Genomic DNA, 26,150 nt, shown 5'->3' on the forward strand with positions numbered 1-26,150 from the left:
ACAGAGAGACAAAGACCTGATTCCATTTCTTATTTTTTACCCCTACCCCTTGTTTTCGAGTGTTACCCTTGCCCTTCAGAACAGAGTTACAAGGGTTAGTGTTTGAAATCTTCCTCTATGAAATGGGACCCTCAAATAAAAAAGAGCATCACTTCATTAAGAGGCTACTAGCGCTGCTCTGTTGGTGACCCTGCCAGACTGCAGTGACAGCAGAGGAGGGTAAAGTTCAGCTCCTCACTGCTGGACTTTAGTTACATTTAGGGAATCATATGCCTTCAAAGAGGGGGGGGGATTATTTATTATTGCCCACCCCTAATTCCTCAGTGATATGAGGCTGAAGTCAGTTATTCTACAGCTTCTTGTTCGAATTGCCCCGTCCTACCTTAAATGGAGCAGCAGTTCTGATGCCTGAGGTGCCAGAATGTAACTGCTGCACCATTTAAGGTGGAACGGGCAGCATACTGCTAGTTATTTTTTATGCTTATTATGAAGTAATGGACCAAATTATGTTGAAACGACATTAAACTGAGATAATACTAAGAAAATACAATACAGCTGTGGGTTTCTTTGGTCTCTTGCTCAGCCATCTTTCCGGTTTTTATTTTTTTCTCATAACTCTTTGTTTGGAGTCTCTGAAAAACCTCTGTTTGGAGGGCCATGCAGCCCTAACACTTCGCCCTACCCCTCTATCTCAACAAGAATTGGGACACCCTACCCCTAATTGAGAATGCGCACAACGAAGGGCTAAAGGCTAAGTGGTAGGGGCGAGGGGTGAAATGGGATTGGGCCAAAGTGTGCTGTCTGTGTACCCTTGGTTTTGATGAGCAATATAGAAGGGGGGGGTGAAAGAAAGAGACAGCGGGAGAGGAAGAAAAAAGAGAGTGAGGGAGAGAGAGTGAGAAGAGGGACAAAAATAGAGGAAGAGGACAGAGAACAAGAGACACAGGGAGTGAGACAGAAGAAAGAGAGAGGGACAGGGACAGAGGGAGCGAGAAAGAGAGTGAGAAGAGAGAGAAAGAGGGTGAACTGAGACAGAGAGGAAGAAATTAACGACAGTAAAAGAGAGAGAGCGAGAAAGAGAATGAGAAGAGGGAGAGAGAGAGAGAAAGGCAGAGAGGGACAGAAAGAGAGCGAGTGAGAGAAGAGAATAAGAGAGAGAGAGAGAGAGAGAGAGACAAAGTATGCTGTCTACATACCCTGGTTATGGTGAGCAAATGAGAGAGAGGGAGAGAGAGAGAGAGAGAGAGAGAGAGAGAGAGAGCGGGGAATAAATGAGAGAGGGTCAGAGACGAAAGAAAGAGAGAGGGTAAGAGACAAAAGAAAGAGAGAGGGAAAAGGAAAAATAAAAGACTGAGAGATAGAGAGAAATAGTGAGAAAGAGAGAGAAAATGAATATGAGCCCATAAAGACCTAAAGAAGGCCATATGTGCTTCTGACAGTGATGCAAAATGACTGTCCCACATACAAGCATCCAGACCTCCCTCATAATCTAAGTCAGAGACCCCCAAACCCCAGGATTTGTCCTGCTGATCTCCTCGAGTTTCCCCTGAGCCGAGAGGAATTCAGGCCAACGGAGGGAAAATCAAAACAAGTCACAGACAGAAAAGGAAAGAGTGAAAAAGAGAGTCCCACACAAGCCCCCTACTGACCACACATCCATACGACCTCAATCCTTCAGCATGTGATTCAGCACGCCTGCAATAATTATGATTATAGAAAAAAACATTGTTCATATGTTCCACACGTCATATGATACAATGCAGTACACTACAGGAAATGTAGGGGGCGATATGGCTTCTGTTGTTTTGCTCCACCGAGACAGAAGAAATCACCTGCCCCACAGACAGATCTTTCAAGCCCAGCTGCAAATGGCTGCATGATGTCCCATCTCCAGAGATGACCTGTCACTTTGGGCCATAATCGTCATAAGGAAGCAACCCAAGTCAATGATAGTTTGTTAGTGCTAAGCTAACAATGAGGTTGATGTTAGCTTCTTATTTTAATGCTCCGTTCCTCCTTAAATTCAAATGTTACGTTCCTCCTTAAACGAGCATTTAGGCACCAGAATGTAACTGCTGCAGCATTTAAGGTGGAATGGAAATTCCAAAAAAGAAGGTCTAGATTAAACACAGATATCTGAAGTTTTTAACAGACCTTCTATGTTTTCCTTGCAAATTGCGACAGACACATTAACATACAGTTTACCTTGTAGCAGTTTCACACTCTTTCAGTCTAGAAAGTCTAGAAATCTGATTAAGAAATCTGATAAAAGACAGCTGGATTTTAGCTCAGTAATCAGATTTCTCAGTGTGTGTGAACTCTTACTCTGATTTCTTTCGGATTTCTCAGTCTGTGCATGTGCGAAAACAGACGTCAGTACCGGAAATAAGCGAGCAGTGTTGCTGCAGGACGCAGCAAAACACTTTTGTAGAGATGCTGAAACCAAAAACATGCTTGATGAAATGAAAGATTTAGTTATTCTTCATCTTCTAGATGATGTATGTTCATATTTTCAGGTAAAGTGGCTCCATGTTTTGAAAAAACAAGGCATGAAGTGTGAGGTTTACATTACGTTTACGTCACGTCGTCTTCTGTGAGTTTATTGGCTGGTTGCAAAGTAGAAATCTGATAACTGCCTGATTACCCAAGTGCATGTAAACATCACTGACAAAATCTGATTTTCTGCAGTTGCCTGATTTTTATGTGCACATAAACACATTCAGTGATGTATCTAGAACTTCCAGAAGGCTTAGAGTGGACCTTTTATTTCACAAAATAGGTCCCGCCCACAGAAGATCAAAGTGTGATTGGTTGATTCCTGTCATTTCGTAATAATGCTGATGGTTAATCTAACAAGTTAGAACTTTGTTTCAGCTTTTGCAGTCCTAACCAACAGCAGAGCTCGCTTAGCTCTAGCTACCTAGATACCACGGAGAAAAACAATTCCTGATTGGCCAGTGTTCTGCTCAGCATTTCAAGAATTTAACTCCTTTCCATTTAAAACTTAACAATGAAAAAAGAGTAGTACTCTAACATCCTCTGAAGACAAGTCCTTCACAAAGGTTTGACTAAGTTCTCTTTGAATTCTCTTTCTATGCACTTGCAATCATCAGATTCATCCAGTCGGTAGAAGGGGTCTGAAGCACAACACATGCAATTACACATTTCCACCAGTGAGGTCTCCAAATCCCCAAACCTCACATAGTGTAGTTTTAACAGAAGCTGCTTTTTATGTTGTGCTCATTTTGACTGTTCAGGCTAACCCAGCCACTGAAATTTCACCACCTTCCTGTCGATCTGAACAGAAAAAAAATGCCCAAAAGACAGTCTGGCATGCACATAAAACATAAGGCACCCAGCATGCAAAATACAAAAAAGGTGCTACAGTCCTCAAAAAACACAACACAAAACACAAAGTCTCTTCAATTGCCAAGACAATTGCCAAGTACCCTAATTCACTGTGTAGACTATGCTTATTAAAGTTAGTCCTCCATTGACATTATTTTTTCCTGTATCTCCCTCAGCTCATCGTGGTGTTCTAGGCCTGTGTCCTTTCCTAACCCCAGAGCCAGGGTCAAATTGACTTGTCACCGCGAGACGCAGCTGAACGAGTGCAAGACTTTAAGAGAAGCGAGGCTAATTTCGCTATTTCAAACATATGTCAGAGCTGCCAAAGTCGTGATCAACTGTTCTCTCTCTGGAAGGCCTCCTACGGTCAGCCTGCAGCCTGGCTGTCTCGAATTTAAGCACTTAAGGCTTATCCGAGTGGGAGAAAGCTCAGAGGATGTTTCTGTGGGCCGGAATAAAGTAAAATTTTGACCAGTCGGAATCCCTGGCGCTGTGCCAGAGTAGCAGCTACATCGAAACGACAAGCCAAAATCACCCAGAAAAAAAAGGAAAAACAAAAAAACAACGAAAGGGTTTAGTACAGGACGACACATTTACAGTACTGGTTGGTTTCATGTGCCAGACAGCATTAGTCAATTTGGGCAGCCTCTGCACAGAGGAAAATACAGTTGAGCCACGCTAGAAAGTCAACAAGCAGAGTGTGATGCTTTTTTTCTAAGGATGTTGCAAACCTCTTTGAGACCAAGAGGGTATTTCACAAAGCAGGATTTCTCAGTTAGCCAGACGACATAGGCCAAAAGTCAGGCCTAAAAAGAGAAGAGGTAAGGGACATCCCCACCGGAAAATCTTTTTTTTAAAGGAATAGTTTGACAACAAAAATTGAATCTACAGAGTTTCTTCTTTACCCAAAATGCACTTGTTTAGTAATCTCTAACAGACTTTCTGACACAGTATTGTCAGAACGATTATCTGTAAACATGAACAAAAGTACAGTGCAGAGCTAAAAATAGCATCTTGAGGCCTGACGTTTGTCAATACGCTTGTCAGTTTTGACAAATAGAAGCAGAGGGAATGCCACTGATAGGCAGGCTAGGATTGATCACAGGCCTACCCAATCGAATGCAGAAAAAATATTTATTAGGCTGCATTTTTAATACAATTAAATTTGTTTTCCGTGAGTGCTGTCACTGCATTTTGGCCAGAATCATTGCACTCTTTGCATCACTTACAATGTGTGAGCTACAGTCCAACATCCATTCCCAAACTCCATCTTAGTTTCTCAGTCCTCCAATCCCTGCTTAGCAACAGTTGCTATCTTCCTTTGCCTCAAGACTTCGGCTCATTGTAAGCATGCCAGTGTTTGATATCCCAGACAAAAACTGTTTTCTAACCATATCCAAAACCAAAATACAATTTAAACAATGTTGTTGATAGTGATCTACGCATTTGATACTTACAACAGATGCTTCAATATATTCATTAAATACGCATCACCAAAGCCATCAAAGATAAGACATTAATGGTCCATAAACATTTTTCATGCCAGCGGTGGCAGTATGCTTTAGCCTAGGATGATTAGGTTTAGATGTTTCAGTTTGCTGTGTTGTTTGTTTTTGTCATTGTACATCTCCACTGTCTGATTTTAACTATACATTATAATCCAGCATATTGCTGCTGTTGGGAGAAAACCTCGTACCATTTTTAACGTTTTTCAGTTTTTGACATAATTTGAAAATATCTGTTATCCTTTACATTGTATGTAAAGTTCATGATGAACGAGTTAAAACAATGACCCAAAATGGCTTGGAAAACAGTCTGGTTCCATTGTCTTACATTAAAAGTAAGTTCCTTCTCCTGTAAAGTTACCATTTTGGAGATACAAGGTTTTCTTCCGACAACAGCGATATGTGACAAATAACTATGAATAAAGCTGCAGTAGTTGATAGGCCTACTCTTTTTACCAGATAATTATAAATAAAAATACAGCATACTTAACAAATAATTATTAATAAACCAGTATTAATAAATATTAATAATATTAATAAAGCAGCAGCTGATAGGCCTACTCAAAAAATTTGGTTGGGGTTTATGTTTTATATTACCATAGGCTGGAATAGGTAGGATGATGACTGCACTCCTGTCAGCTATAGGCTATAGATTGATGTTATGACACGGCAGGACATTCTCACATTTGAAAACTGTATCTACCAAGTTGACCTCCACACTTTTTTAAATTATTTCTGCCTCCAGGGTGTCATGCAGTGTCATAAACCACTGCTTAACAACTCAACACATTTTAAGGCATGTGTGTGATGACTTAAGCTTGCAGTGTGGTGCACAAACTTGTTAGCTTCACTAGCCTCATAGCACTAGTACAAAACTAGAGAAGCAAAGGTCAGACTCTAAAGATGTCTTGGCAGACTGACTACCTTTGGGGTGAGGGAAGAAGCTGTAATTTGACTATAACTTTAAGTTCTCCAGCTTCACTCAGAAATCCCACTTTGTGAAATACCCCCATCTCAGCTCCCCTATCTGAGAGCCATTTCCGGGCTGGAGGGCAGTTTTAGCGAGGGTAAGGAGATGAGGAGGCAACAGGCCAAGCTTCCAGAGCCTTTTGGGAAAGCGTCTGCTCTGTGCGTACATGTCTGTGTCCAGAAACTATTAAATCGAGTGTACTGGGATGAAGCATAATGCTGAGAGAGAACTACCACTGCACCTGGAAACCGTCACAAAACCATACATGTACTTAAATAGATTTCATTATGTACTGTGTGCTTCATATTTCATTATGCATTGTATATTATGTACTGTATGTTTCATATTTCATTATGTATTGCATGTATATATGTGTGGTACTGTGACAGATTCCAGTTGCAGTGGTGGGTTCTCTGATGTTGAGCTGTACAAAACTGTGCATGTTTTGAGGTTCCGAGGTTTTGTTCAAACAAATATGATACGTCATAAAGTTGTTTTTTGCTTTACTTCTCTGCAGCACTCCATCAGCTCTCTCTCTCTCTCTCTCTCTCTGCTTGGTTTGGGCTCTGTTCCACAAACCACAGTGATCCTGGTATAAATTCCCTGTGGGATAAAATGCATTTAGTACCAAATGGCTGGAAGTTGGAATATGTCTGTTATCCCTCTGACTGCTGCCTTTCTGCTGTAAGTCAGCACAATCCCACACTCTCCTGTGGTGCTTTAAAGCGGTGCAACTGTGTCCTCAAGGCTTTACTATTGATAAAATACCACATTGTAGCTCCATTGTGATTGCAGTTAGGGCTGGGTATTGAAATTTAAGACTTGCTGTCAATAGCCTAATACTTCAATACTACTGTGTGGCATGCAACTGTCCCCTGTTAGGAACCCAGAGTGGGGACAAAATCCATGTAAATAATAGACCTAAGTAGTCTGTCTTATCAGCACCTGTGAGCCAAAAAGCATGCTTGTTAATAAAAACTAGACTGGTGACTGGCTGTTTATACTACAATCTATATGTTATTAAAGGGCCTATATCATGAAAAAAAGGACGTTTTTACAGTCCTCATAAACTGTCTTGTTTCTGAGCCAACAGTAGCTTAGCCCCGCCCACTCACACTAAAGTTATAAGGAGTGTTTCAGCCCGGACTGCTTTTTGAATAAGAAGTAATCGTGTGGCAGTCGTGGGCTGGAGGTTAGGGAACCAGCCTTGCACCTGGAAGGTCGCTGATTCAGCCCCCTGAGCAAGGCACCTAACCCTCAACTGCTCCCCAGGTGCTGCAGATAGGGCTGCCCACCACTCTGGGCAAGTGTGCTCACTGCCCCCTAGTGTGTATGTGGTGTTGCACTGCACGGATTGCGGAGGTGAAATTTCCCTGTTGTGGGACTAATAAGGGTCACTTAATTAAATCTTAATGCAGGACAGCCAATCAGAATAATGTCCATTTGCATATATAATTTCAGCACATTAAAACACATTAATGAAGGTTTATCTTGTTTACTGGATCATGTGAAAGCTTCATTTCATCAGAGCACCTACAGACCTCATGAAGAACATTTGTGGTTGGTCAGGATTCTTTGCAGCACATGAAACATTGTTATGATTGACTATAGAGTCATTTGCATATAACAGCTTTCTGCAAGATCAGGATTGCAAAGGCCAACATTGCAGTGATGATTGAAAAACATTATATTGCACAGCCTCATGTGCATAAATAATAAACAATACAAAAACACAAACAAAAGCAGACACTACATCAATCATTCAGGTCCGCTCAGTAAATCAGCAGAGCTCAGTGGCTCTGCCCAACAACAATGTCCAAGCTTTAACAGCAGACCTTTTTTCAATGCTATGGTAACGCTGCCAGCTGCACGCGTTGGCCTGTCTGGTGGTGTAATTTACGATGTTGACCACCAGCGAGCTCCAACGCACTGAATTCCACAGCAGCCACAGCCCAGAGGTCTCTGCACACATTTCTGAAATTTCAGCAGCATTAAAGAATCATCTGTTGTTATGGTGGGAATAAATTATTGAGACTGGAATTTTAAAGCAATTATCCATTCAAGGCAGCATGTTAGAGTTTCTGCTGTTTATTTAAGTTTAAAAAACTTGAGAACTAACAACCATAATCATAACTAGCAATCATAACTGACAACTAAAAATTGGGTCTGTAAAGCACTGCATTGCCTCTTTTTGCAGGTCCTTTAGCAGCTGAATGGAAATCAACTCGAATATGTTTAATTCGTATAATCAAATAAAATATTTTCTTCATAACCCTGTTATCAGATTGCTATTAGGACACTGTTGCCTGTGTGTGAAAGGCTGTAACTCTGTGTTGAGCTGCTAGTGAGCAATGAAAGGCCTTATTGAGATAAAACAGCAGCACAACTGCAGCTTTCTTCATATTAAACAATCATTTACAACTGCATAAATAAATATAATTTAAACACAATAAAAACACTTTTACAAATAATAACAAATGAATACCATATATTACCCATTCCATTTTTCAGATGATCAGTTAGTTTGTTTTCTGTTTAATTTTGTGCAACCATGTACCTTAAAAAGCCAAACTATTCTTTATTCATGTTTTAGCGACCCCTTTATATCACACATATTTCAGTCAAAATACTGCATCAACTGAAGTATGTCCAGAACAGGGGCTTTATGGCTACTGTAGAAAAAGGTTTTAACTAAAACCATTACAGCGGCTGATATCACTGGCTGTCTGAATTTTTAATTTCAGTATTAGTACTGATGATAAAATGTTTCTTATCAATTGAGTCTTAACTGAATTGCATGCATTGGATCAAGAAAATTACCAAAGGGGTAGTGCAGAGGTACACAGGGTTTGTGACAGAGGCCATGTTGCGAGGGGTCTCCTGATGGGAGGTCTGACCATGAGATTTTCTATAATGAATCTGGCAACTTTGCCACAAATATACTGATGAACCCTGTTTTCACAACATATAGGGCTCCAGACAAACTTCCTTGCCAGAACTATACCAAATCAATTTGTGTGTTTACATGCACTTAATAATCTGATAACTGCAAGAAATCAGATTTTGTCAGTAATCCAATTAATGAGTTTACATACACTTGTGTAATCAGATAATGGGGAAACTCCAGGTCTACATGATTCAGACAAAGAAATCAGAGTAAGAGTTCACATGCACTGAGAAATCTGATTACTGAGCTAAATCCAGCTCTCTTTATTAGATTTCTTAATCGGATTTCTAGACCTTACCCCGATGTAAGAAATCAGAGTGTGCTGTTTACATTTGAATAATCAGATAGCTGCAGAAATCTGATTATGATCGGAGTATTGAGTGCATGTAAACACACTCACTGTGTCATTAAAGATCAAAATCAGTGTAAATTCATATTATGTAATCTTCACTACAATGAAAACCTGAAAAAGAAGATGGTCGCCTCATGTGAGGGCATTCATTTTGTTAAAAAATTCAAATTTATTTAAGGAAATGGCACAGAATGCCCCTAAGTTCAAGTTTATCTCTCTTATGGGGGATACCTATGCTCTTATGGCCAGTCTGGGACCCCAAGCCACCCTCTCAATTCAAACCCCGCCGCTCCATAACTATGGGAAACAGTGACTAAGGAGCTGTTCTGAGATACTAGCTGGCCCTGGGGGTGTTTGGGACACCTTGTACTTGATGTGTGCTTCTTCTCACCATGTCTTCCCTCAGTCAGCTACAGTGTAAAACAGGCCGTCTAATGTACAAGGGAACCTGTGTTCTTCATGTTTTGGTGGTATTAAGAAAGGAAACCACGTCAGGCTAGCATGAGCTCCAGTAGCACTTATCTTGATTAAATCTTAATAAGCAGAAGTTCAAGGTTCAGGATGGATCTCAGCTACAGGAAAAGAAAGTGCAGGGAAGCAAAACAAAACAGAAGAAAAAAAGCTTGCACAGCAAAATGGGAGGGAAGTCTGGCAAAACTAACACGCCACACCTGTGTGCATGCGTCTCTCGGGCCTGGAACAATTTGACATGTTCTTGGAAAAGGTAATGCATTCTACGAGCAGAACTACTCAGAAACGTTCAAAGAAAATATTGTTGACTTGTAACGCTGAGGATACGGATTAGGTTTAGTCTTGGACTAAACTGCAACACAAGTCAGATTTAGTTCAGGCCTCAATCTGGGTCTGGAAATCCAGCCCACAAGCTTTAAAGGAGATTCACATGAACTGAGAGCACACCAAACAGATGATGAAATATATAAAGCGGAAAAACTTCTGTAAGATCCAGCAAAGAATGTTTTGTTGGCCTCATGAACTGCCTGAAATTCCTTGCTGTACTCTACCGCCATCTGCTGACTGCTTATGTTACTGCACTTCACAAGCAGAAGCCATGTTTCAGACTAAACTACATGGGCTGGTTAGCTGGACCCAGATTAGGCTTAATTTAGTTTATGTTTTGCATGATTTAAAATACACACAAATAAACAAAAATAACATAATATACAGTGCAGAGAGAGGCAAAAAACCTAAATTTGTATATTCAATAATACACAAAACATAATAATGATACAAAATAAACATCATGTATAAGCATGTGTGTGCTGTGCATGTGTACAAGGGCATCCATGCGTACATACGTAAAATCAGCAGCACCCATATTAACTCCTGATCCATAGTAATATATATATATATATATATATATATATATATATTACATATATATATACATATATATATGAATAACTGAAACAAATAAAACATGGACACTAGACTACAAGGGAAAAGCAACTGCAGTATGGATATTAAATGTCTTTTGTAATATTTTAAAGAAGAATAATTTTTGCCTAATGGGAAAGCCTATTATATATTTAAGTGCCCGCTAATTTTTATTACCATTTGACCTCTACAAGTGAGAAATTTAAGAGGATGAAGATCTAAAGATTGACAAGTTGAATATGAATGAACCCCTGATTTTTTTTATTAATAAATAAAAATACCTATTTGAAAAAAAATACTCATATCATAAACAGTAAGAATCTGAAGTTTCTGAAATAAAGGAAGTAGATGACATATACATCTGTTCAGGTTGCAATCCTAATAGAACGTTTCTGGAGAACCCAAATTTTGTGCAGAGTAGTGGAAAAAGTACTTGCCCAATAAAAATTAGACTCTAATAAAGAGTAAGAAGACAATTTGTGTTGACCAGATGACCAGTTGACCAAGAAGTCGACTAAACAATCTAAATTTAATCCTCAACTAAAATGGCTTTTCAGTGTTACTTTACCATTGACATTACAATTTAGTCCGGGACTAGGCTTAATCTGTGTCCAGGAAACCGGCCCTATGGGTCAGTTTATCAGACATGAACTACGCCTAGTCTTGGACTAAGCTGCAATGGAGCTTCGACATTAAGGGTCAATTTCCCAGACAGGGATTAAGCCTAGTTCTGGACTACACAAGACTCTTCCCTGCAGGAATAATCCTTGTCTGGGAAACCCCATAAATTCCTAATTAGTCAAGGTTTATGATCAATCTGGGTCTGGAAAACTGACAATATGTATTAGTGTGGTCATACAGTCTTGGATAAGGATGTCTGTTCTCTGTCTGATCAGATTAGATGAGCTCTGAGTGTGTTTTTATTTACAGAAAAAGCAGCTGTTATTGATATTAGACACAGTTTCAGCAGTTCGACTATATTGGCCTAGCCATTCTATAGTTACAAGAGAATTCCACCAATTTGTCAAAAGTTCTGCATAATTAAATGGTTGAGATGTAAAGAAAATCATTCATAATTGCTTGAAGTGAGATGCACCAATATGGGGAAACTTATGATATGCAAGGGAACCAGAACCAGGTCAGAATTGTTCACAGTGGTGGTGATAGGAACCAGGCGTCTCAGTAGTTTAATGCCTCTAAAAGCTCCATCACAGAACGTTATTACATGATATGGTTATGCATACACTGTCAGAAGACACATGTAGGTTAACTGGTGGTTTTGGATAGCAAATAAAAAGGCTATTTCTGTGTTGTAGACATCACACCACCTGGTTCCTATCACCACCACTGTAAAGAAATCTGAGTTGATAAGTTCCTTCAGAACGGAGCCTTTCACATCAAACCACTCTGAACGACTCTGTTTGCATCTCAGACATTTAGTTACACAGAAATGTAGAAGTTTTGACTTTTCCTTCTTGGTTCTCAATCAAACATTAATGCAATACAGTGAGCAGCATCTAATGTTTAGCTGATGAGGAGCATCTTGATGACATCACTGACATCCACGAAAGCAAAAGTCACAGGTCAGTGACAGCCAGCTCCTACCTGACACTTCCCGGCTACACAGATGGACGTATCGTTCTGTCCACATGGAGTCCCGTCGATGACCCGGTCCGACTGACGGACGTAAAAACGGTATCCGATCGCCCGACAGTTGAGCTCACACAGCTGGTCTCCAGGAACTGTGAAGAATTAAAGTTGCACAAAATCACTAAAGTACAGTACAAACAGTAGAACAGGATCGGTTACTGCTTGTCTGTTCTGTTTTCTATAAAATACACAAAATATGAGCAAATTTCATGCTTCAAGAAGTGTCAGAAACCATATAAGCAAACATCAGACACCAAGCAGGTCTTGGATGATGGACTACACTTTCTTGTGCACATTTAATGTTTTGGCTAAACTGTCGCTTTAAACTTTAAATCCAATGTGCTGGATCATGGGTGTTCATAGAGGCCGCCATAGGAGGGCAGCAAAGACACCAGGTAAAGAATGACAAGAACTAAGGCAGGTATCACTAGAGCCTTTTGCTATGAATGAACTAAAATACCATGAAGCACAATTTAGGGTTTCTAATTTGAGATCAACTACTAAAAACCTGCGAGCGACAGAGAGCAGCATACCTTAGAACTTCAGATCGAGCAGCGTCCAAACTTTACTTGAAAATTACTTGAAAATTCTGCAGTTAGCAGGCCGCTAACCCCCTCACGCCTCTCCCTCTTATTTTGTTTTTCTCCCTCTCTCTTTCTCTGTCTCTCTCACAGATACTTCCTCAGCCCATCCACGATGGCGTCCCCCCAAGAACGAGCTCTCCAGGCACTGAGCTCAGAGTTGGCCCGGCTGGACCGGCAGATCACCGCCCTCCTGAGGAAGCAGGACGAGCTCCTTCGGCGGAAGTCGATGCTCGAAGCTGCCCGGGAAGTTTCCCCCTCGGTGGTTGCTCCAGCCTCGTCTTTCTGAACGTCAGTAGACGCCATTCTCACACCAGCCCCACATGGACCCTGGGAACGCCAGCGCCGCAGAGGGCCTCGCAGACCCTCACCGCCGCCCCAGCCGATATTCACCTCCTGCAACCGTTTCGCCACCCTCGGTTCACCGCCTACGCCCTCGCCTACGTCTCAGGCCTCTGGGCCTCGTTTTGGGAACAGCCAGCGCTCTACCGCAGGGATGGCCTCCACCCTAGTCATCTCGGATCTGTTGTCCTCTCTAGGAACATCAAGAGGGCCATCCACTGACTACACAGCGAAGGCCACGTAAGTAGCGCCAAAAATAGAAACGCTAAATGCTAGTGTTAGTACTGAAAATAAGACGATTACTAGCACTTATACTGTAAACAAGGCAAGTGCTGATAAAAATACTTATTCTATAAATACAAATGCTCATAGGTTTCTCCCAATTGAGACTGTGTCTGTTCCCTGAATAAAACAAAGCCTCGAAATGTTTGCTCTAGTAACTTGATTAATATCAGACCAGTTGTACCACTCTGCAATGACCGCACCTTTGGTCTAAAACTAGGACTGCTTAACATAAGATTTCTCACACCTAAAGCCGTTGCTGTAAATGAAATTATTACTGATCACGACTTTGATGCTCTGTGTCTAACAGAGACGTGGATTAGACCTGAGGAGTACTTAGCTTTAAATGAAGCCACCCTAAAAGGTGGAGGCATAGCAACCATTTACACCAATACTTTAGGACTAAACCAGAAAGCAGACCGTAGTTTCTCTTCCTTTGAAATTCAGTTTCTCAATGTTAGCAATCGAGGAACAAATGAGAGCTCATTTTCGCTCATCATAGTCTACAGGCCACCGGGGCCTTACTCTGAGTTTTTACAGGAATTTACTGACCTGTTATCTAGTTTAATAACAATCTCAAATAAAGTAATAATTGTTGGAGATTTTAATATCCACACAGACAAACCACAGGATCCGCTAAGTAAGGCATTTGTATCTATTTTAGACTGTTTTGGCTTCACTCAAAATATTATGGGGCCTACTCATTACTGTAACCACACTCTAGACTTAATATTGACCTTAGCTATAGCATTTGGCCATCCTTCCTCAGACCACAGCAGTGTCAGATCACTACTTAATCTCATATGAAATCAGTTTTAGTCGTAATATATGTTCATCCACACGCTATAGTGTTAAACGTACTATAACATCGTCTACACCCAATAGCTTTGCTGAAAACCTTCCAGATCCTTAATTAGCTATCCGTCTGTAATTAAACCCCTAATTAAGAAACCTAATCTTGATCCCTCTGGAGTTATCAAACTATAGACCTATTTCAAATCTTCCCTTTTTATCAACAATTTTAGAGAAAGCCGTGGCAAAACAGTTATGTTCCCATCTGCAGAGGAGTGATATATATGAAAAATTTTAGTCTGGCTTCAGGCCTCACCATAGTACCGAAACACCGTTAGTGAAAATTGTAAATGATCTTTTATTATCCGCTGACAAAGGAAACATATCCTTACTGGTTTTACTCCATCTTAGTGCAGCTTTTGATACAGTAGACCATTCCATTCTATTAGACAGGCTTGAGAAACTAGTAGGAGTGACAGGTAAAGCTCTTTCGTGGTTCAAATCTTACCTTAGTGATCGCTATGAGTTTGTTAATGTAAATGGTGAATCATCAGCTCTCACAAGAGTAAAGTATGGTGTTCCACAGGGCTCTGTCTTAGGACCCATATTATTTACGTTATATATGCTACCACTAGGTACCATCATTAGAAAACATGGCATCACTGCTACGCCAATGATACACAATTGTATATTTCAGATAAACCAGAGGACAAAATTGAACTTAATAATAGTTCATGCTTTATCACGTCCAGGTTAGATTACTGTAACGCTCTGCTTTCTGGTTGTTCCAGCCAAAACCTTAACAAGCTTCAGTTAGTCCAGAACGCTGCAGCCAGAGTTCTCACCAAAACCAGGAAATTTGACCACATTAGCCCAATTTTGTGTACCTTACATTGGTTGCCAGTTAAATTCCGCATTGAGTACAAAATTCTTCTACTGGCGTATAAAGCTTTGAATGGCCTTGATCCTCAGTACCTCAGTGACCTTATTTCCTACTATCAACCGACACGCCCACTTAGACCACAAGGTGCAGCTCATTATTAGTACCTAGAATTAATAAAGTTACGTCAGGGGGAGGAGCCTTTTCATACAAAGCCCCCCAGCTTTGGAACAGCCTACCAGTCTGTGTTCGGGACTCAGACACAGCCTCCATCTTTAAGTCTAGGCTAAAAACTTGCCTGTTTAGTCGAGCCTTTGGTTAATTAGTTTTCCTGTTAGAAAAAGGCGCAGATCTGGGACAGAGAGTCTTATGGTAATCTGGGAATGTTGGTGCTGAACTAACAATCTGCCCCCCCCCCATCCCCCCCAAAAAACCACTCAATCACATCCCAGGGGGATCTGCTGCGGCCAGCGCACTGTACAGAAGTGTAAAACTGTATACACTTATACTGTTTTGTGTCTGTGCTGTTATCCGGTGTCGACCAGAGGAGGATGGGTTCCCCTTTTGAGTCTGGTTCCTCTCAATGTTTCTTCCTCCTGTTGAGGGAGTTTTTCCTTGCCACTGTCCCGGATTCTCCGCAAAGCTGCTTTGTGACAACATCTGTTGTAAAAGGCGCTATATAAATAAATTTGACTTGACTTGACTTAAAGCCTCACAATTTGACTGTTACGCTTGCTGGGAAAACAACAAATAAAACCTCTGTTTCTGCTGTGAGCAAATCACAGGCATGATTCCAGGTCAAACAGCAACATGCAAGGAATTTAAAACCAAACACCTGGACAATATTCCAATCTTACGTGCGGTCTCATAAAACCTTCAGACAGACAGCATCAATCAAACCGTGACCAGGGAACAGTTATAGCAGATCAGAGATCCATTAGTGCCAATCAATGCTAATGACTCTACAGTTATGATTACAATAACTTAAAACCAGTTAAGACACTGTCAAAGTGCTCTGTCCTTCCCAGCCTAAAGCTATATAGGAAAAGTGTTTAATTGTGGTGTAACTGAGGTTTTTATGTATAAACATTATGCACAAGCAGCCAGTTAACCAACCTTAATGTTGCTAGCTAGCTACTATAACATTCCAGCCTAGCTACTGTGGCATTACTGTAAGAGATTTATCAACAAGGTTTTCCCCACTGTACCATATGTGACCAAAACAAAGGAGAAGAAGGTGCTTAAACCAACTATAGATGGTGTGAAACTAGGGCTGTGCAGATGACAAATTTTGCTATTTGACAATCCATCAAAGTGAGAGAAGTAAAATTCAACAATAAAAAGAGAAAAAAGACAAAATAAGCACAGGGCTGTAGGCTGACTTTATAGATTATAGCACTGGACTTTGTAAAGTCTTGTAAAACATGTTTTATTATCCGAAATAGTTGAGGGAAATCGGTGCGTTTTTGTGTTGTCTGCCTCTTCAGTGGGGCTAATGAGCTACCGCTAACCAGTACACCGCTGGATGCTCATTAGGACTGCTTCAAAGGAGCTAATGAGCTAATTCTTACTAGCACACCGCTGGTTGCTCATGAGGACATCTTCAGAGGAGCTAATGAGCTAATTCTTACTAGCACACCACTGGTTGCTCATGAGGACATCTTCAGAGGAGCTAATGAGCTAATTCTTACTAGCACACCGCTGGTTGCTCATGAGGACATCTTCAGAGGAGCTAATGAGCTAGTGCTAACCAGTACACCGTTGGATGCTTGTGAGAACTACACAAGGTATTTTCTCCTCAGTGAATGATGTGTGAAAAATGTAGCTTTGTCAGAGAATATAATATACAATACAGTATAATATTTCCCTGTTTCTGGACCCAGCTACCATCAGCTAGAGTAATTAGACCTGTTAGCGAAAAAGCCTCATCACCGCACCGGCTATCTCCGCCTTTTCGGTCATGTCCCTATAACAACATGGCCTTGGCAGCATGTTCATGTTAAAGTTGTGTTTAGTAGTAGCAAATTATAATCAGGGCTGGGATGTAACGAAATACAAGTATTGGGAATATGTATTCAAAAATACAGAAATTAAGTATCTGTATTCATTCACAATTTGCAAAAGTAGCATTCAGAATACAGCTAGCTTTTACATTCAGGGAGAATACTTTTAGAGTACTTACCCCCTAAATAAATATATTAATAATAATAACAGTGATAATAATAAAATCAGCACACGGCATGTAACAAATATGCCTGTTGGACTAATTCTAAGGAGGACCTCAATTCTTTACAAACACTGATGTTCCTGCTAGAGCCTGAGTAGACTGATAAACCAATGTGATGAGCCAGTTATTAACATCAGATTTACCGATACTGATCTTCTGAGGGATGATCAAACTAATAATCTCCCCGGTAGTGGACATGTCTGCAGGTGATAGGTTTAGCATCAGTGTTGTACTGGACTCATGGAGATTGTATATCGCTGTTGTCGGAAGAAAACCTCATATCTCCATTTTTGACGTTTTTCAGTTGTTGACATAATTTGAAAATGCCTGTCGCTTTTTACATTGTGTGTAAATTTCATGATGAATGGACCAAAAGAAACGGCCCAAAATGACTTGGAAAAAAGTCTGGTTCCATTGACTTACATTAAAAGTAAAGTAGGTTTTTTCCTTCTCCTGTAAAGTTCTCATTTTGGTGATACAAGGTTTTCTTTTAACAGAACGTTATTACATAAAATGGTTATGAATATGTTGAATAAAACCTGAGACTGTTTTACAATAGTTCTGAGAAGGCACTGGCTTTTTAAAATCCATTTATGGTAGAGAGGTAGATGCATGGCAAATTAATCCCCAAAGGAAACTTTTTCACTATTTTGCTTACTAATTTTCATGATTTTCCATGAAAAATAAAATGGCTGTATTTGTGTTGTAGACATGGTGACCCCTGGTTCCTATCACCACCACTGTAAAGAAACAGTCTCTGTTTCTCTACAGTAAACCATTTCACATCAAACCACTCTGAATGACTGTGTTTACATCTTAACGATTGAATGAGGCATCAATTTTAAAAAAATCAACAGAATTACCCTCTAAATTAAACTGTGCTGCTGCTTAGGAACAACTTTCCCACCCTCAGACAACATAGCACTCATACACACACTTGCATACACGATATTGGATCCTGTTCAACCAACAAGTTCTACATTGTTAGATGAGCTTGTACTCATGTTAGGTAAAGCAGAAACGGTGCCAGAACACAGCCACGCACTCGTAAACTGAAGTATGCACTGACATGACAGAACACCGGACTGTCAAAAGCAACATTTATATCTGGGCAAGACTGAAACCGAGGGATTAAAGGCCGACGCTACAGTGTGACAAACCTAATGTGCTTAAATTAGAGTCACATTTTTCACGCCTCCAGCACTCTTTACACTGAAAGGCATTTTGACAGATGGATGCTATCTTCATTACCATCCAAACATAGATGCCCTGTAATATTGTGACCCTACTGTTGCTTGGCGACCCCAACACAGAATCTATGGTGCTTAACAAGGTATGAAATCTATCAAAGCCCTATGAACATCATATACGTCAGTTCATACATTGCCTCTCATAACAAAACTGCCAAGATGATAAATTTAAAAGGCCCATATTATTGATTTCCTTTCTTTTCTGAAATAAAACAGTTTGATGTAGTGTGAAAACATTCCATTCACTCCCCTATTAATATGGCCTATACCAGGGGTGCACAACTCCGGTCCTGGAGGGCTGGTGTTCAGCACAGTTTGGTGATTTACCTGCTCCAACACATCTGATTACACTTATCTGTTAACTGCCAGGTTAAGTGGGTTTGTTTGAGCAGGGAAACCTCCAAACTGTGCTGGACCCCGGCCCTCCAGGACCGGAGTTGTGCACCCCTGGCCTACATAGTCACATGCAGAAGTTTGAACATCCCTGGTTATATGTTTTATTAATTTTCGAAGCGAGAGTAAATTAATACATCATGTACAAACCTAAATATGGCAGCTTAACATATTAGAAAAAATAAAAAATTCAAATTTAAAATGTGCCATGACTTTTGCACACCTTTTATGCTTTTATATTTTTCCCAATTTGTAAAATTCAGCAAATACACAGTAATTGTGCATTAAAATGTTCTTCACTTAGAAATGTACCCAAACTTTTGCATACAAGTGACTTAAGCCTTGAAAAACAGTCCGTTTTGAATTCACTGTTTTTGTGATGTCACGAAAACCCACACATTTGCATACATATAGCCATCTATTCAGCCTAGAGTGGTGTGGCTCCACCCATTCACGCTGAAGTTATAAGGAGTGTTTCGGCCTGGACTATATAATACACAGCAGCCAATCAGAAGAGAGATCGTTTACATATATCAGTTTTAAAGGCATCAATTAAAAGCAGTATATTAAAATGGAAGAGATAAAGAGATAGGAAGAAGGAAAATGGTCATGTAAAAATGAATTCTGGCTTGTTTTAGTACATAAACCCATACAAAAGCCACTTAAGTGGACATCAGGGTGAAAAACGAAACACCAGAAAAATGTAGGATATGGGCCCTTTAAAGAAACCAGCACAGGAATCTCACCTTCGTTGAAAGGTTCCCATTCGTAGAGTCGGCCCATAAAGGGCTGGCTGTTATAGGAGGAACACTGGACGTCTCTGATATGCCTGCTGGCTGGGGGACAAGGCTGTAGATGGGTGGACACAAACACAAAGATACAAGCACTAGTTAGAGACATACAGTGGATTTTCATTGTGTACATTATCACTGTTACTTTCTGGAAGAATGTCCACTTTTCCGCCAATATAGGACTTATCTTGAGTTTCCTGCACTTTCTAAGAACAAAAGCTCCATTGAAAATCAAGCCCATGCACTATAAACAAGAGGAATGACTTGCAGCCTTCAGAGGTTTTTGTAAGGAAAGTAGTCATACAGAAAAAATAGTGATGTATTAAAGGGGAATTCCACTTATTTTTCAAAATTTCTGAATTTAGACATTAAGATGTAGAGTATTCAGAGTGGACTGGTGTGACTGTAGAGATTCTGAGTTCTTTCATAGTGGTGGTGATAGGAACCAGAACCAAGTCTACAACACAAATATAGACATTTTATTTACGACCCAAAACCACCAGCAAACCTGGAGTGACTTCTGAGCTTTAATATGTTATACTGATGGTAAAATAGTGGGAAATCTGAAAATGTATATTTTCTTTGGGAACTATTTTGCTTTAGAACATCCTGCATGTACCAATTTGCCATTAATAGATATAAAAAAACACATTTTAGGCCAAAACCTTCACAAAACTATCATAAAACAGTGTCTCAGGCATCAGGCAGTGTATTTACAACCACATCATGTTGTAACCTTCTGTGAGGGAGCTTCTAGAGGTGGATATCTGGTCCCTATCACCACCACTGTGAACAGTTCTGACCTCAGTTCTCACCAAACCACTCTGAATGAATTGTTTACATGACTTGCTACATATATATGTTTGAATCGAGTAAATTTAATGCATCATCTCCTGACCAGAAGCACTTTCATATCATATGCTCTTGAATCTGTTAGGCAGAGGTGTGTGTATGTGTGTAAACCCCTGACTCTGTAACATTCCTCCCTCTGGACAATTCCTGCTTTTATGACTGCCGTGAGGAGACGTCACCACCCACCACATCCACACACATACACATACCGCAATCCTTTCTGCCTCAACAAGCAGCGGATCTTCATCCCATCACAATATCAACCATAACACTTTCTAGGATTAAATCAATTTAAATTCATACTAGGGGCGCACGGCTGGAATCTGCATATTTTTGTGCAGTCAGACAATTTATTAATTTCATTTTGGACAATCTTCTTTTGCAACTGTATGTCTTAACTAATGTGATACCCAAATATCATAGCATAGCTTTGCATGACTCATTGTGCTAAACAGTCACTCACAGTTTATTTGATTGCATGTTATTTAAATTAATTACATAAGTTTTTAATTTATGAATTTAAAATGCAAGTTTGGCCTGTTAAAAAGCAAACAAATGTTACTACTGTGTTTCATGAGTTCACTTAGTCCACACAGTGAGAGCTTTGGGTATTTAAACAATAAAAATAATTTTAAAAATAATAAAATTTGGACATAAATCTGAATCAGACATCAAATTCATGATCAGGGCACCTCTAATTCCCTCTCTGTCCAGAAACTGCAGATGACCTACAGCAAAAGCTCCACTGTTTCACTATTGGAAATAGCAAAAACCATCAGCTGTCTTAAGATGAATGAATATGGTTGGACAAATGTTCCTTGTGCAAATGTATGGATTATTCTACTGACCTGGTTCAAAGTCAGAGCTGAAAACATATTTCTTTTAACTGACTTGGACTATACCTTATTTATGTTTATTTTATTAAAATCAATGATTAAACTTTCAATTGTCGTCTCTACCAAAACAATCCTAACACTAAAGAAGCCAAGTGTTTCAGTAGTGACTGTTTCGGTAGTGACAATTCTGGCTAATTTTGAGCAGAACTAAAAAAACACTAGACGCACCAGACACAGCTGTACACACATAAAGTTGTAATATTTGTGTTTCGGTAGTGATAATTCTTATTGTTCCACACTGATTGTCAATGAGATCCATCTGCTCACCATGTGGCCATGAGGTACAGGGATGCAGTCTCACTTCCTGCTCTAAAATGCAGGGGTGTGGCTAAAATAAGGCTCCGCCTACAGACTAAAACCTGAAAACTATGTTTCGGTAGTGAGATGAAAATGTGGGACAGCATTTTTTTAAATAAGTTTTCTTATTTTTAAATAAATTCATGATCATCTAACTTCACTTTAAATGGCATCAAAAAGTTATTTTTAAAAAACAGCAACAAAAAAATAAAACCTCCACCAAAACTTTCAACTCTTACATTCATGTTGCACATCTTGTACTGGCTGGGCTCTCCGGAGCAGGACGAGGCTGGTAGGGGGTTGTAGGGTCTGGCTTGAGCGGACGTGTGGCCACCCCCTGACGCCAGGGTACCAGAAGGATACTGCTGCTCTGGCTGAGCCTGAAGGCCTGGGCTGGGCTGGTGCAGAGGAACCCAGGCTGCCTGCTGATTGTTGTGGTGAGTATTTTGGTGAGTACTTCTGAGGCTCTGCTGGTGCTGCCTATAGCTGTGGGGTCGGTAATCAGTCGGGGGGTGAGACTGATGGGGGCTGTGCTGATGGGAGCCCATGTCTCTCTGTGAGGATATGACATACGGCATCTTCCCATAGCCATACATCCCTGGAGTGATTCGGCCACTGTGGCTTCGCCTTAAAGGCACAAAAAATGACATTCATTACATTCAATTTCAATGAGAAAATATAATAGAATGAGTACAGAGTCTTTTATACAGACGTTTTCTAGACATATGTCCTTAAAGTAATGTTACCACAGGACTTCAGTACAGTTTATGACTGATTTTTACAAGTTTTTAGTACAAATTACTGTAGTGTCTACTTAATTATATGGACATTGCTGCAAAAACATCTATCAAAAGGTTCATATGAATAAAAAAGTGAATTTCCCTCACTTTGCTTTTAAATGTACGCCTCATTTAGAATTCATTGTTTTTGTGATGTCACAAAAAATAATGAATCGTTTTTGTGATGTCACAAAAAACCAATGAATCCAAAAATGTCCCCTATCGATAGGTTCATATGGAAAAAAAAGTTAATTTTCCTCACTTTGTTTTTGAAACAAAGACTTTCTTGACATCACAAAATTGATTCATTGTTTTTGTGACATCACAAAAATAATGAATCATTTTGTGATGTCACAAAAACACTGCATCCAAATAAGACTTCTGCCAACAGGCTTATATAAATAAATAAGTGAATTTTCTTCACTTTGTTTTTGAAACTAAGCCTCATTAAGAATTCTTTGACATCACAAAGCCAATGAATCATTTTTGTGATGTCACAAAAACACTGAATCCAAAAAAGTCTTCTAACAACGGGCTTATATAAATAAATAAGTGAATTTTCTTCACTTTGTTCTTGACATCACAAAAACAATAAATCATTTTTGTGATGTCACAAAAACGTCCCATATCGAAGGGTTCATATGAATAAAAGAGTGAATTTTCCTCACTTCACTTTTGAAAGTAAGCCTCATTTAGAATTCACTGTTTTTGTGATGTCACAAAAACCAACACATACACACATATTTCTCTATACACCCATTCTGCTTGAATTAAATTTTAGACTAATTTTAGAATTAAACATAATTCCAGCCTGTTCTGATTGGCTGCCCTGTATCGAACTGATATTTGTCTATTTTGATTAAAGACAGGCTGGGGCTGGCAAAGGTCAAGTAAAATAAATTATGACTGCATAAAACCACACACATGGACCTCAGGACAGTAAAAATAAAATACAAGAAGAATGTAGGATATGTGCTCTTTAACTTTATTAACTGAATGATGTTAAAAAGCTGTACCGTCTCCCAGGTCGTGGGTCACTCTGCTGCTTCCTGTATGGCTCGCGGATGGTGTGGTGAGTATTCCCATGATGCAGCGGCATTGAGGGTCTCAAGGCTGACACCACATGCCCGGGTTGCTGTTGCCTCGTGTGAGGAGCCTGTCTGGGAGCATATGCTGTGGCTGGAGGATTAAAGGTGGGGATGCATGGCCTTGTTTGCTCCTGGACCCCCCCACCACAGGAGCGGGAACATTCACCCCATTGGCTCCAGGAGCCCCACGACCCTGGAGGGGCACCATCATTAACCGCCAACTGGGACTCTGACCTAGGAGCAACCTGCGGCCACATAAAGTGTGCATTACTCTACTATACAAGGGAGCAGGTCAAAGAGCCACTGAACCTTGAGCAGAACACACAAATCACTCCCTTTTTAGTATGTCTGAGATACTTTCGTATCTCGTATTGATCTAATATGTGTGAAATACTCTTTTCTCTCAGCTTTGAAACTTGCTGATACATGTAACTGTGCAAAAGACAGACATTATACACTGATCAGGGATTGTTTCTACGCTGACTGTCCATTTAATCAGCTTCACTGACCATATAGGTGCACTTTGTAGTTCTACAGTTACAGACTGTAGTCCATCTGTTTCTCTGCATACTTTGTTACCCTATTCTTTAATGCTCAGGACCCCCAGAGGACCACCACAGAGCAGGTACTATTTGGATGGTGGATCATTCTCAGTACTGCAGTAACACTGATGTGGTGGTGGTGTGTTAGTGTGTGTTGCGCTGGTCTGAGTGGATCAGACACAGCAGTGCTGCTGGAGTTCTTAAACACTGTGTCCACTCACTGTCCACTCTATTAGACACTCCTACCTTGTCAGTCCACCTTGTAGATGTGAAGTCAGAGACGATAGCTCATCTGCTGCTGCACAGTTTCTGTTGGTCATCCTCTAGTCCTTCATCAGTGGTCACAGGACGCTGCCCACAGGACGCTGTTGGCTGGATGTTTTTGGTTGGTGGACTATTCTCAGTCCAGCAGTGACACTGAGGTGTTTAAAAACTCCAGCAGCACTGCTGTGTCTGATCCACTCTCACCAGCACAACACACACTAACACAACACCACCACGTCAGTGTTACTGCAGTACTGAGAATGATCCACCATCCAAATAGTACCTGCTCTGTGGGGGTCCTGACCACTGAAGAACAGGGGAACAAAGTTGCAGAGAAACAGACAGACTTCAGTCTGTAACTGTAGAACTACAAAGTGCACCTATATGGTCAGTGGCTGATTAAATGGACAATGAGTGACAAAACAGGAAGGTGGTTTGATGTTATGGCTGATCGGTGTATAAGGCTAGTTTTGAATATAAGCAGTTAGCAGAAACACTTTTTTTTCACTCTGAATGACTTTGTTCACATCTCAACCACTGAATTACGTAAAAGTAAAAAACTGATAAAAACTCCTCTTTTATCAGCTGTGACACTGATGTTTCAGATCTGGTTGTCCCTAAGAATAACACTCATTTCACGTCAGGCTTTAGAGATGCTTTCCCTCCTGCGTGAAATAAAGCAGAGAAAGTGCAGTCGGCTGTCGGGAAGCTGCTCCTCGGAGTGCAGAGTGATGAGAGCAGTCATGCTGGGTGTTAAGAGGACGAGAGCCGGAGAGCGCAGTGACTGACAGAGAAAGTCTCAGCGGTGAGCAGGAGACGATGAGAGAAAGGTGCACAGGCCGGGCCAAGAATTCCGCACTGGACATTCCAACGTAAAGAGGTGATCAGGGGCTGAAAGAAAGCGCCATAACCACTCAGCATAAAAGACACAGTGACTGAAAGGTGAACTGACCAATCGCTGACCCTCCTTCCGACATTCCGGCCATAGTGCGGCACTCTCCGAGGGCGCCCAGCTGTTTGACCCTTCACTGACCCAGAAGATGACAGTGGGCTTGAGTTACAGAAGCAGCCGGTGGGGGGGGTGGGCCTGTTGGCTCTCTGAATAGCCGTCTGGCGATGACGGACAGATGGGGAAAGTCATGCCAGCAATTCCTGCAGTCCGAGCTTTATTCTCTGTTGGGCTGCTGCCGGCCACTGCTCTCTGGGCCATTACAATATTAATGAACTCATTTATAGAGAGAGAAATGAGTGTGGACAGTGCTTCTGGACATGAATGAGAGTGGCACTGAGAACACTTGGTGAGCCATGGGTCATGCATTGAGGGACCGCTGGCTTGGGCAGTGCTGCTGGCAGCATGAGACTGACAGACAGAGCAGATCAGCAGATGATAAAATGGCTTTTGGGAACTTCTAGAAATGGAGGAATTAAACCAGTTTCTCAGAAGATGATGAGATGTAAACGAAGTCATTCAGAGTGGTTTGATGTGAAATGGGTCATTGTAGAGAACCTTTCCATCTCAGATTTCTTTACAGATGCAAATATAACCATTTTATTTATTTATCCAAACCACCACCTTTCATTTACAGTCAAACCCGCCATTAAGTACAAGTTATTCATTTTTCAGAAAAACATTTCTGAGGACATTAGATATAAAATAACAATCCACTTGCATTAGAAAGCAGAAAATCAAAGGAAACTAAATAAAAACAGAAGTTTCAAAACTGGAG

The 26,150-nt window shown here is 40.6% G+C and overlaps 1 protein-coding gene across 1 annotated transcript in view; it reads right to left on the reverse strand.

The window, feature by feature from the left end:
- LOC118818095 (thrombospondin type-1 domain-containing protein 4-like) overlaps positions 1–26,150 on the reverse strand; it is a 99,719-nt gene that overhangs the window by 60,434 nt on the left and 13,135 nt on the right. The window contains exons 4-7 of the mRNA XM_036585219.1: positions 23,546–23,862; positions 21,990–22,377; positions 19,661–19,763; positions 12,123–12,259 (exon numbers count right to left, since the gene is read on the reverse strand). Of these exons, the coding sequence (XP_036441112.1) occupies positions 12,123–12,259; positions 19,661–19,763; positions 21,990–22,377; positions 23,546–23,862 (945 nt within the window). The remainder of the gene's footprint in view (positions 1–12,122; positions 12,260–19,660; positions 19,764–21,989; positions 22,378–23,545; positions 23,863–26,150) is intronic.

The sequence above is a fragment of the Colossoma macropomum genome, unplaced genomic scaffold, assembly GCF_904425465.1.
Source record: "Colossoma macropomum unplaced genomic scaffold, Colossoma_macropomum, whole genome shotgun sequence".
Classification (NCBI taxonomy): Eukaryota; Metazoa; Chordata; class Actinopteri; order Characiformes; family Serrasalmidae; genus Colossoma; species Colossoma macropomum.